Source organism: Copadichromis virginalis, linkage group LG1 (genome assembly GCF_057382275.1).
Source record: "Copadichromis virginalis isolate Kocher_CV1m ecotype Utaka linkage group LG1, C_Virginalis_male_GT1.1, whole genome shotgun sequence".
Classification (NCBI taxonomy): domain Eukaryota; kingdom Metazoa; phylum Chordata; class Actinopteri; order Cichliformes; family Cichlidae; genus Copadichromis; species Copadichromis virginalis.
The window spans coordinates 12,876,475-12,890,082 of record NC_140618.1 but is presented as its reverse complement, the minus strand read 5'-3'; the positions used below and the strand labels follow the sequence as shown (position 1 = coordinate 12,890,082).

At 38.5% G+C, this 13,608-nt stretch overlaps 1 protein-coding gene across 1 annotated transcript in view; it reads left to right on the top strand.

Annotated features, from left to right (window-relative positions):
• Nucleotides 1–11,838, top strand: part of LOC146718423 (RNA polymerase II elongation factor ELL-like) — a 41,041-nt gene extending 29,203 nt beyond the window's left edge. The window contains exons 5-12 of the mRNA XM_085451322.1: nt 1,705–1,949; nt 4,659–4,783; nt 5,234–5,336; nt 5,551–6,037; nt 6,669–6,720; nt 7,122–7,293; nt 7,389–7,433; nt 7,905–11,838. Coding sequence (XP_085307448.1) covers nt 1,705–1,949; nt 4,659–4,783; nt 5,234–5,336; nt 5,551–6,037; nt 6,669–6,720; nt 7,122–7,293; nt 7,389–7,433; nt 7,905–8,015 — 1,340 coding nt within the window. The 3' untranslated portion in view covers nt 8,016–11,838. The remainder of the gene's footprint in view (nt 1–1,704; nt 1,950–4,658; nt 4,784–5,233; nt 5,337–5,550; nt 6,038–6,668; nt 6,721–7,121; nt 7,294–7,388; nt 7,434–7,904) is intronic.
• The last annotated feature ends 1,770 nt before the right edge of the window (nt 11,839–13,608 follow it).

Genomic DNA, 13,608 nt, shown 5'->3' with positions numbered 1-13,608 from the left:
ACTTTGCTGCGGTTATGCAAAACTTTTTCTTGGCTCTGTCCTGGACCCCCATGTCAGTGCTGAAGCTCCAGGGAAGCTGCAACTGTAGTTGGTTTAAACCAGATTACTGCATGGATTGTGTAACATCAGATCTTAAGGTGAACATGACAAAGCAGTATAAATTGTAACTCTCACAGAATTTATTAGGAAGAAAGCCAAACCCTATCAAGCACGTATCTGGCACACCATAAATCCCCATGACATTATAACATAATTCTCCTTATTTTCATCATGATAAATGACTAACAGAAGTACATATGCATGAAGTTATCTGTTGGACTTACTTTTTCTTTTCCTGTCACTGACCTGCAAAGCGCAGATTAACCCGTAATGGGATTAGCACAGATCTCACTGCCTTAAGATTCTTTTCTCCTTGTACCTTCCTGAGCCTTGTTCTGCTGGAGATTCCTTCCTGTAAAAAGGGAGCTCTTTCTTCCCACAGTCGCCAGCTTGCATAGGAGATTGTCTGATTGCTGGGGTTCTCTCTCTCTAACCTCAGGAATCCACCAGGCGTGGCTGTGTTACATTCTGACCCCAGTAAGACGGTGCTTGTAATTCCACAGGATGACCCACAAAGTATTTCAGAATTGTCCCAGAAGTGTATCCCTGCTTAAAATTGCATAGTTGTATTTTCTTGTCTTTTTCCCCTTGTTTCCTTTTTTTCTTTTCTTTTCTTTTTTCTTTTAATAAAATATGAATTAAGCTACATAGAGCAGGTAAGGAGTAAAGACAGGAAATCAGACAAAGAATGATGATAGATAATCTGGCCAATTTTAAAACATAAAAGACCCCTGGCAGACTAAATTGTGATTCAAAGCCATGCAAAGAACAGAACAAAACTGCACTGCAATCCGATCTCAAAGGCATGCACCTGGTGTTTTCCTTGTGCTATATTGTATGTAGACTGAATTCAATTACTGCATCAACTGGAGAAAACTGTTGTTCTCAGAACTACATTTTTAGCTCCTAACACAGAAAAGGTTATCAGGTTATAGGTTTACCAGCATAAGAGGACCTTTTGAGAGATGTAGGTGTACTGTGATTGGTATAGTAGCAATACAAATAGTATTAACCTTGGTAAAACATGAGTCAAGTAACCAATAACTCTTAACTATAGCCAAAAAAATAAACATGCAACATGCAAACACCAACACTAAAATCCATTCTGTCTATAACTGGACGGCAAAATATAAAACAATGTCAAGTAAACACTTGTGAAGCTGATTAGCGCAATCCACAAGAAGGCAAAAAATATTGAGAAAACTCAAGAGGCTAAAACAGCAATACAAGAAAAACAAAGTTAATGTTGCATTCCTGGCCACTGGCTGGTTAATACAGTGATTCAGCTTTTCTATAAGCAATATGAATGCAAACAGATGGAAAGAAAGGAGAGTATGAAGTTCAACGAGGAGCTCTTCAGGTAGTTCTCAAAACTGCTTGATGCAAAACAGGCTTCTGTTTTGCCACCTGCAATAAAATGTGAAATATCCTGCTTTTTATAAGCCCGCTCCTTGAGGCATACAAAGTATTTATAATTAGATGTTGATTTGATTCATTAACATAATGTGTGTATCTTTTGAGGTAATGTCATCTAAGTTAATCCATCCTAAATCACAGGCGGACTGATGCATCATCGTAGATCTTGTTCTTTTACTTTGTGTTCAGGTAAATGTGTCAAGTACCAGAAGAGGCCAGGCCCACTCCCTGCCTCAGATAGCAGCTTCTCCAAGTACTCTGTCAATAACCGGAGGAATGGCAGTATGGCGACCTCAATGCAGAAGCCCCTGAAGGATCGCATCGTCCACCTGCTGGCTCTCAAACCCTACAGAAAACCAGAGCTGCTGCTGTGGCTGGAAAGAGAAAGAGCAAGCCCCAAAGATAAGGCCGAGCTGGGTGCCATACTGGAGGAGGTACTTAGAAACACTGTTTGTAGACAAAATGTACAAAAGCTGAAGCAATTGCATCCATGCAGAGGCCACAGAGTGTAACAAAAGATGGATTTAGCCACTGCAGTGTCATCATGTTGGTTTTCTGGATCCAAAAGGGGATTTCTGGGTAAGAAAGCTGCACCCATTAACTCTGTGGATGCACTGTTCAGACAAAGATATAATTTGTAGTACAATACTAGTATAATACAAGTTGACTCACCATAACTGAAGTATAAACGTGGATAATGCGTACCACACAGGAGGCCATACTGTTTGTTCATTAAAATGCTCTAAAAAGCTCCAACAGCAGGGTTTAGAGTTCCCTCTGACCACCACCAGGCGGCAACGGGTGAAGTGTCTTGCCCAAGGACACAACAACCGAGACTGTCCAAGCCGGGGCTCGAACCGGCAACCTTCCAATTACAAGGCGAACTCCCAGCTCTTGAGCCACGATCGCCCGGACAGCTGGTGGTTTCAATAACCAGTAAACAATGATGCGGTGGTTACTTCCATCTTTTATATACAGTGTATGGTTTTTACTTAAAGCCATCATGACCTTGAAAATGCATAACTCCAACAGATTGTCCCAAAGGGGGAAAATGAGTGTAGAAACAAACATTTCTTTCCCTTAATCATCATGTAAACATGTTTGCACCGGTTGCTGCTTGGCACACACGCATGCCTAGCGCAGCATCTCATGCATATATTTTTTTTCAAATGTAGACTTTGTACATTATACTCCCTGAACATCCTTAAACACCCCTAATTGTCATTATATAAAACTTTAAAAAACACGCTATGGTTTTGCACATTATACCAAGACAACAGTGATTTACATTTCCAGCCAAGCAAATGTGCTTGTGTTGGCTCTGTTTTTGCACATTATATATGGCCATTGCCTGACATTCAACTAATATCACATTGTGAAAATCAAGTATGTGTTTCCCTACTATATTTAATATTAAAAAAAAAACAATACATTTTGACACTGTCAGAGTGTCTGAAAGGCACTTAAAAGCTCTGAACAACACAGATCTGTGGTAATGTGTGTGCTGACAGAGACCAGCACCGTTTGTGCTTTAATCAAAGCCGGGATCTAATTTTAAGAAGTTTCTTTTGCTTTCCTGTAAATATTTTTGAGTTATTCCTAAGTGATGTTTGTTTGTGTGTTTTGCAGGCCTTCTGCTAGTTGATGTCTGTACACGCATGTGGTTCTTGTCTCACTGCATAGGAGTAATTAGGTCGCTGCTGTAATTGTGTCTTCAGAGATTGTTTGCTATTGGGCAGACTCCTCTGTCTGGAGGCTTCAGAAAGATAGACGTCTTTAGAGAATGTGAGGGGAAAAAATCTGGGACGCTCGGATGGAAACGGAAACGCTGAGAAGGTGTTGTTGCTTTTCAGGAATGTGGATGTTTCGGGTTTAGCACATAATGGATCCAGGTGGTGGCGGCTTTTGTGTTTTTAAGTTTCTGAGTAGTCTTTTTATTTATTTTTCTACCATTTCATATTTTATTATCCCAATCGAAACAAGTTTGCAAGAAGCCCAACTTACTGACAAATTAGTAGGCGGAATATAAGACACGTTGATATCGATTGCTATTACATATGTGAGGACATGTTAAAAATAAAAAAAAGAGGTTTGGTATATTTTAAGGATTAAAAAATACCACAAAGATAATTTTTAACCCTTTTTGATGTTTTTGTTGTAATCTGTGGACTGGATTTGTATGAATCCAGTCGGCATTCATTGCTAATGGCTTCTCAATCACAAGTCAATACCAGTTGACCACATCCTGGATTATACGGTACTCCTTTTTTTTCCTTTTTCCTTTTTTTTGACAGCTAGAATGACTAAAATATGTAAAATGGACTTAATGTTTCATCCGATATGATTCAAAATGAGTGATTGAACCCATAAATCCACGAGGAAAGCATTTAGAGGTCAGCACTGAGATTCTGTATGACTAAAAGTGTTTTTGCAACCACAGCTATCATGAATCCAAGGTTAAGGCACTTATGACTTGGCTACTCTTGTGACCAAGAAAAAACCCTCATCTTTTATTCCAATCATCTGCATGGTGCTTTCTGTCACTGCAGTGGGTGTGTTTGAATGGCAGAATCCTGTCGCCACAACAGATTGAAGGCAGCAGCTTTGTATTCTCTGCAAAAGGCTTAAAAGAAATAAAGGTGTTGGCTACTTTTCCTGAGAATGGATGTTCCTCACTTTTACATGACTGATCAGATGAAAGAAGTGTGTCTGAGAGGTTTGTTACATGAGGACATTAAATGAGGCATATGCCTGGTCAGAAAGAGCTCCAACCTTCCTAACAGTAACAGCCAGAGTCTGTATGACTGAGATTTTTAGCCAAAATACAATGACTTAAATTCTGTCTTAATTAAGAAGTAGAAATGTGTGCGTCATCCAGGAAAAAATAACCTCTTATTCCCTACTTTCTAACCACTTTCTGGCAAACAAATTTGATGACTAACTGTTGAACATATGGCAATATTTAACTGCTATTGAAGCAGATGCTTTCCTCTGGGGCCGGTGGAGACTAAAAACGGAGCTAAAAAAACGGTGAATGTCACATTAAAATTCACCGTTTGGCATGGAGTAACTAATAAATAACATTTTTTCTAACTTTAATAGGAATTTGAATTAACATTGTGTGTTGTGTGATATTTCTTTAGGTGGCCAAATTGAACCCCAAAGACAGCAGCTACTCACTGAGAGATGACTTCTACAGGCATGTGCAGAGAGACTGGCCAGGCTACAACGAGGAGGAGAAGCAGCTTGTCAGCCGGCTGCTGGCCAGGTGGGCTAGAGGCAGGGGGTCCCAGATGGATGCAAGTTATGCGCTCTCATTAAACAGCTTGTTTTTGTGTAACGTGCTGTACGTAAACGTGCCCTTTCACTTTTATGCCTGATATATCTTATGTATTAATTCCCCAGTGGTACTGGTGTTAGCTCATAAATAACAAGATGATGACTGAATCATTGAAACTTCATTTTGCACTTGTTATTCGCCGCATTAGAAAAGTAAGGTCTCCTGCACATCATCTTTCACTCCGACGTGTTTCTGTATAGGTGCTAGTCAGCCCTCAGAGGCAGACCGTGTGTGTCCTTGCTATACAGAGAATCTTTTCCACCTTTAAGCTCGGCCATATTCGGGCTTCTGTAAACCAGCAAGACTAGGTGTTTATGAAATTCCCAAAGGTGCTTTGGTTGTGTCTGATTGCTTTTTTTCTCTCTTTCTGTTTGATAGGAAGTTGCAGCCACATATTGGCAACCAGTCGCGAAATCCTCAACCAAACCCATCAGTACTAAGGACGTCAGAGGATCAAAGCATAGCAAAAAATCTTGCAGTGGTAAATGGCTGTATTGTTCTCCATTTACCTTTCAGTATGTGTGAAAGTGGTTGATGTGGTTTTGAACGGATGTTGCTTCTTTACGTCAGTGTAAATGTGTGCCCTTTGCCCTCTAGTCTTTACCTTTGTCTGCTGGAATTAAAGTTTATTCATGAAGTTTGTATGAAAATGTTTCAGAGATGTATTTTTTGTTTTTCCCTGTCTGTTTCCCTAGAAACGCCCTGTGCCTTTTGACTCACAGGAAAGACTAGCAGCTAAGAGACAAAAACTCACAGACCAGAGGTTACAACAGCAGCCAGCTGTAAACGGACTCTTAAACAATAAAGGAGGACACAATGATGCAACTCCTTCCCTTAACCCAAGTTTCCACACAAAGACTGAGTTTCAAAGGACAGATAACCATACTGATAACCAAAATGGTTTACCAGGGAGCCATAATTCCTTTCCTCTAATGCACAAACTATCTAGCACTTCTGACACGCCTGTTTCAGAGACCAGGGAGCAAGAACCCAAAGTAAGCAGCCTCCAGCCAACCCAGCGTGACTCCAACTGCGCTCAGCCACAGCTCGCCAACAGCCAGCACAGAAAGAAGAAATCGAAAAAGCACAAGGACAAGGAGCGCGAGAAATTTAAAGACGACCATAGGACTGACTGGTTAAAGACGAATAATGAGCTTGAGAAGAATCCAGACAAACTTGACAGTAAGGCCTTCTTTCCCCTGTGTATTAAAAAAAACAAAACTAAAAAACATCTTGTAATGTTTTCCAGATCATTAAGTCAGTGATTGTAGTTTTGCTTTTTCATCCAACATTCCCCCAAATTCCTGTCAGCTGGATTTAAATGCCCCTTCTTCATTGCTGCCTCTCGTGTTAAATTAAACTACTTCGTTTATTTTGGCACTGGCGCTGTTTCGTCCATTTAAACCCAACTGGATAATCGTATTAGCAAAAAGTTAAACAGATGTACCTAATAAATGGGCAGGTGAGTGCATGTGAAGTCCCCCCTTTGCAACCCAGTGCTGTATCAGCACAGTATTATCTCATGACTGTATGTGCTTCCTGAAGCTCCCCCTCTTGAGTCCTCAGTGTGTTATGTGGCTGACTGACTCAACAACAGCTTGGGTCTCTAAGCCTAGAGGTCTCCTGACACCCACAGGCTCTTAGCTAGTCTGAACAGAGGCAGAGATGAACACACACACAGACACACTGTGGCTTTTAGCAAAATAAAAAACATATTGCTTAATATTCAGACAATGGCAAAGATCCACATGGATGACTGTACTGATTCGACTGCAGCTAATGATATTTTCTTTTTCTTACGTTCTTGCTCCAGATCCTGACATAACAAATACTGTGGTTTCTGAAGAGAAGCCAGATTATGTGCTGTAAGTCTGAACATGTTTTCAAGTTATTTTTTGATGACCTGCTAGAATCTTTTGCTTTTGTTTAGGCAAGGCAAGGCAAGGCAAGTTTATTTGTATAGCACAATTCAACAACAAGGTGATTCAATGAAGTAGATGACAAGGATTCAAGAACAAACTGTGTAGGATGACATTGTAGGCTTGTGCTACCATCTCGTGGCAGAAAGAGGTACTACACAAGAAGTAAACGAAATTAGGGAAATGGGCAGTTTAGAAATTTGCACAAAAAATATTGTGATTGTATCTCTAGGAAAGAATTCATATGGAAGAGAGTCTCTTGAAGGCTCAATGTTGCATAAGATTATTTCTATCTTCTGTGGTGGTCTTTACATTATCACACACTATGTTTCTGTGTCTACTTATAGAAAATACAGCCCCATAACAAGTTTAGAGCAACGTGAGCAGTACCAGGAGGATTTCTGCGCTGAGTATGATGAGTACAAAGACCTCCATTCCCGGATTGCCACCATAACTCACATGTTCATTCAGCTGGGCTCTAAAATCAAGAGCCTGTCCCCTGGTACTCAAGAATATAAGGTACATGATATATGCAGATATGCAAGTGCTCAGTTTGGACTGTTAGTCTCTATGTGGAAACTAATATTAACAACTTTGTGTTTTGTACCATTTAGACAATGGAAGACCAAATACTAGAAAAGTACAACAAGTATCGCAAGGTAAGTCAGACACATTGAAGTCGTTTTTCTTGTAGTTCACATATTTGAGATTTATTTCAGATTTATCACCTATTGCTCCTCTTTTTTTGTGCTCTTATAGTCTTAAATGTACATTTCAATGCTTAAATAGCTTGATTTTTTTAAGCAATTAAATTCTGTGAAAGCTGCTTTTATTAAACAGCGAGTAGTTAACCTAAACTAAACAAAGACAATCTTTAAGATTGATCCTCAATATGTTAGTGGTTGAGAAAGAAATCGTTTTATTTATTGTTAATTGTTTATTTTTTATTTATTTGAGAGAATGTGGATTGTATGGTGTAGGCTGGCACTAGTTTAAGAAGGTTTTTTGCAGTTGCTCTATTTAGGATTTCCACCTGTCTACTATGTAAGTTTTGTAGGCGTGAACATAGAGGAAAACCATGTAAAACTCTTTTAATAATACACCTTTTTTTTTTTTTTTTGTCTCCACAGAAGTTCCCCGGTTACCGGGAAGAAAAGAAACACTGCGAGTATCTCCACGAAAAACTTTCATATATCAAGCAGCTCATCATGGACTATGACGTCTCTAAAGCTTCCTCGTAGCAGATTTTCATATATGCATACACAAACAGAGTGTCAAACAAAGAGTTTTTATATGGTGAAAAGGTTTTACGGTATATGAAAAAGGCAGACACTATTGCAGACCACAAATGATGCCGTGAGCGTTGATGATATTAAATCTATAGCAGATTTCTGTTGTGGTCTTTTAGTTGTGTAGTTATGACTTCTTAAAAGATATCTCATGGATTTAAGAAGTCAGAGGGAGAGGCAAAGAGAGAGTCTTGGCACTAATGAGGACTGTGAACCTCACTTTGCCAAGACAGATACATTTCCTAAAACCTTCTGTCAGCCAGACTCGGTGTCAGACATTTGAATTGAAATATATCAAAGGTAGAAGTGACTTTAACTTATTCCCTTTGTTTTTGAGACTTGCTCAGTCAAACATTGCCTCAGGCGGTTTTTCACTCTCTCTTTTTTTTAACATTTAAAGATTTAAATAAGCAGCATAAAAGAGACACTACAGTTCAGGTTCTTATCAAAGCACCCTAATTTGCGATTAATGACAGAAGCTGTGCACTGCAAAGAAAAAGAGAAAATGAAATGATTCAAATAATTTTTTTTTCAGATTTATCCTTCATGTCTTATTATGCAAAGTGGGTGAGATTTTTTCCCCTCTCTTTTTCCACCTGCAGTGCTTCAGGCATTTATCTTGGAGGAAGGGATGCTTTAGAGTTCTGCATTATGTTTGTTCTGTACTGGAAATAAGTGGAATAATTGTCACCCTGTGGCAAAACAAAAAGTCATGTAAGATAATGACATTTTGCGATGCAGCCTGTAAGAGGTTCCTGCTGTTTAGCTGGAGTCAGCTGGTTTCTTACTTTTTATGAAGTATGCGATCTTCACATCTCACACACTAAATTGATTCGGGCTCATTTTGAAAGCTGCTGAATCCAATTAGCAAAAATTTGTTCTCAATTACCTGGTTAAACATGTTAAGAGCTTCAGGTTCACATGAAACTTACTGCAATAAGTCGATATGTGCCGTATTTATTAAGTATTTATTAAGTACACTCCCTTTCTTTTGCTAAACTGACCAAAATGCTCAGACGTCATTAATAAGCAAGCAGCAAGTCTAGTTTAAAGTATTTAAACCTACTGGAAAGAAGTGTCTTTGTCTCTTTTTACATAGAACTACTGATGTATTTATTTTGAAATGATTTTCCTCATTCCTGTGTCGCTGGTCTCCACAGATCGTGGTAGCCGGTCTTGGTAGATCGAAGTGTTTGTATCCATCAAGAGGGGGAGAGGTTGTAGATGAAAGTATCATAACTTACTGTGTGTTTTGTCTCTGCAGCCCCAAAGGACTCTAAATATTAAAAGATTAATATAGCTACAGAAGGCCTCGGTAGCAGTGAATAGACACGTCACCTAACTCTCCAGCTATGTTTGAAACCATTCACTTGTACACTATAAAAATAGATTAAAAAAGAATGAGGCACATAGCAAACCTGTTACTTTAAAATTCAGTGCTGCTGTGAACATTTTTTAGATCACAATGGCAAAAACTACTTTATTTTTTTCATGAATTGGCACATTGATGTGGCAAGGATATTGGAAAGTTGTGGGGTCAGTTATGATCCTGGAAATCTGTGCAAGGTTTCCAACATCATGGGGTTTGATTTATTGTAATTTTCCACTTCTAAGTACTACATCGTTGTGTTTCGTAGTGAGCCATGGCTCATAGAGACAAAGCAACAAGGTTTACTGCAGCAGAAGCCTTGATGCAATTAAAAGCAGCTCAGTTAGATGAAAACAGTTAAATGAACAGAACAGTTTGCATTCATTTTAGTAGGCACACTTGTTCAACTCATTTTTAAAGACCAAATCAGCCAATCACATGGCAGCAACTCAATGCATTTAGGCATGTAGACAAGACCTGCTGAAGTTCAAACCAAGCATCAGAATGGGGAAGAAAGGTGATTAAGTGCCTTTGAAGTTGGCGCGGTTGTTTGTGCTAGAATCCCAGCTGGTCTGTGCATTTCAGAAACTGCTGACCTGCTGGGATTTTTCCCACACCACCAACTCCATGGTTTACAGACAATGGTCCAAAAAAAGAGACAATATCCAGTGAGCTGCTGTTCTCTGGGCGAAAATGCTTTGTTGATGTCACAGGAGAATAACCAGACTGATTCAGGCTGACAGGAAGGCAACAGTAACCACTTCTTAAAACTGAGGTATGCAGTTTGAACATTGCAGCAGAATGCCACACTGGTTGGAACTCCTGTCAACTAAGAACAGGCTACAGTTTCGGCACACTCACCAAAATTGGGGAAAAAAGACTGAAGAAATGTTACTCAGTCTGAGGAGTGTTCATTTCAGCTGTTACACTGGGGATAGAATTTGGCATTTTCTCGGCACACTTTGGCCCCTTACCACACGAGCATCATTTAAATAATGATAAACGACCATTAGGATAAGGTGACCTGTCACGACGTTCAAATCATCTCAAACTGGTTTTTCAACACGACAATGAGTTCACTATACTCAAATGAGCTCCACAGCCACTACATTACAATTGAATAGAGCACCTTTGAGATACAGTGGTTTAAGAACTCCACATTGTGGATGTGCAGGTGATGAATCTGCAACAGCTGTGTGAAGCTGTTGCACACAGCAACAGCTTGTGCAACAAGCTGAGGAATGTTTTCAGCACCTTGTTGAATATGTGCTGTTCCGAAGGCAAACGGGGGTCCAGCCCATGCTAGCCAGATATACCTAATGAAGTGTCCGCGTAGGTACAATGAACATAAATGCCGTCATTAAAGAAGTATTCCCGTGTAAATTGGATAATTAACCCCACAGTCATTTTACTTATGAGAAAAGTTCACCTTTATGAGGGTTGATGTTCATATTGTGTTGCTTTTTTTGGCTTATTAGAAAATAAAAGTAGTTAACTGAGGATGTTTTATAGTGTACAGTGACGGGTTTCAAGAAGCTGCCACTATATTGGTAAAATGTGTGCATTTGCTAACTTACTATATGTTGTAGTATTTAGGTATTTTAAGCTTGGAGAGCTGAGTCTCAACTTTTAATCAGTGCCTATTCAGAGTGTATTTGTCCATTGTGGCTGCAGCTTTTGTATTGAATGTCATTACACAGTCATTGACATAGAAGCCTTAAGGATACTTATATAGTCTTCAAACTGCCAATATCAAGATGCTCATTATCCATACACACACTCATCTGTTATCTGCCTTATTACTACTGTTTGCTGTTTAAAACTGTTTAAATGATTGCCAACAGTGGCTTTCTGTATTCTTAATGTAATTTAACGTTCTCTGTTTCCTGTGATGACATTGCTTACTCATTTGTTGCATTTGTAATCATTCTGGTACATTTTTGCTTTATTCATCACTGAGGTAAATGTGCAGGCATTCACCATTAAGAATAACACTTATATATTTCTAATGCTGCCGATATTCCTGTTGACACCCTGTTTTACTTTCTGAGCACACAGAGTAGTTTGATTTGAAAATTTGCCTTTTAGTGATTTCGGCCATATTTCAAGCACAAAAAGCCCAATCTTAAAAGTAACAATTGACGAACAAGTGGTAATTATGAAAATATTTATAGAAAGAAAGGAATAGATGTGTCAGATTATTGATGGAAAACCATAATTATTTTTGGATTGTTGTGATTAAGAGGGTATGATTATATTTGGGCGATTGAGCAGGATAAAAGTATCACCAACAATGAAGACCCGGAGAGGAGCGTATGCATTATGAACTGCATTTTACAGTTGTGTACTTTCTCTTCTTCTATTGTGCAAATTTCAAACAAATAAAACCATCAAAGAGATCTATAACCACAGACATTTTTCTTTGTAGATCGCTCTTATTTTTTTGTGCACACAGCAATCATGTTTTCTTTATGCACGCAGGCACCCTCATACACAGGTATAAGTAGAAGCCAAGAAATTATTGTATAAGACATTTTATATTTTTCTGTTTTATAAAGGGCTAACAACAATGTTGTCAGTTTGTGATAAAAATCAATTTGCAGATGATTATCCTGCAGCAAGAGAGTTTTCCTTTGTCAAAAGTGTAAGAACTGCAAACTTTAAAACTTAAAGTGTCAAATGTAAAGGATGGGCTAAATCAAGATCTTTAAAATTCAAGCTTTTAGATCCTGAATAATAATATGTTTTGTTTCCTTAATTGTTAAAGCGAAGGCCAGCTGGCTATAAAATCCTGTCAGTTAACACAGTGCAATACCATATCATTATAATGCTTCACATGCATGAAACAGTCCTATTAATTTTGCATTTTGGTATACTTGGAGGGTAACTGTAAACTGTATAATAAAGATGGTCATAGCATGCGTTTTGAAAGCCACATTCATTTTATTATAATTGCTTCATTTTTGCCTGTTTAGCTGGAAGTTACCATATTTGAGAATGTAGGTTAAGTCATCAGCTAACACTAGTAACTGTGGTTAGCAAGCTGCATTGATAAACTGTACAGATGCAGTGCCTGAATACACACATCTGCTACTTACTGCAAAGATACAGACTAACTCTGGTATCCAGATGGATGAGATCTGAAAACATTCACAGAGTTGCAAGGCGGCACTTGAGGCACAAAACACTATTATATACTGTTAACTACCATGTTATAAAAGGAGAACAACAGAAGACCATCAGCTTGTCCCTATGTTGACCTCATCCCAGTATCATTCTCCAACTTGCAATGAAAAACACAGACCAGTTCAGTTAAGTTTTGGCTGCTTATTCATGTGTGCTGGGTTCAGCGGGTTGAGTAGTTGCAAGGCTGACATGCTTGAAGAGTTCTATTAAAATGATAGCACAAAAGAAATACTGTTTATGACTGCTGCTGTGATTTTGTGTTATATAAATAAAATTGGGAGCGACCACCAGAGAAACTGCACTCGTTGGTATTATAATTGGTTTGAATTTTTAGCTGCAGAGGTTGCTGCTTAGTGCAAAAAAGTGTCTTTAATGTGTGTAAAATTTTTCTATACATCATACAGATGTTGGCACTTGCAGTAGGCAAAGATTGGTCCACTCGTCTAACAGGAGAGTGGGAACAGATAAATATGCATATGCTATAAGTAAAGTATGATTTTGAGAAACAGAAACCCTTAAACCACATGGAATAACATTCAAAGATAAATGAGAAAGAGAGAGTCCTCCTCAGTATGTCATTTATAAATACAGGTATGTCTCTCCATCTGTTACTGTTACATCATGTAGAGCTATCACAGTAACAATCGTAATCATAGTCATAATAAAATATCTATATTTATAAATGGCATACTAAAGCAGGGCAATGTCTATAAATGCTAAATTAAGTACTCTATAATACCTTACCAATACTTTAATAATGCTTAATAGTGTGAAATTATTAAAAAAGTGCTACCAAATATAAAAAAAATATACCTTCTGCTTTACAGAAAGTGCACATAAGAATAATATTTTATCAGTCATTTATCACAAGAGTAGAACATGCACTTTCTTCAGACATAGATTAGATCGCAGGGCTGCAGATCTCACTGTGACCGTTCTTCTGTAGCATCCACGCCGGTGTGTAGCTCCTCCTGACACAAAGCAGCTTTA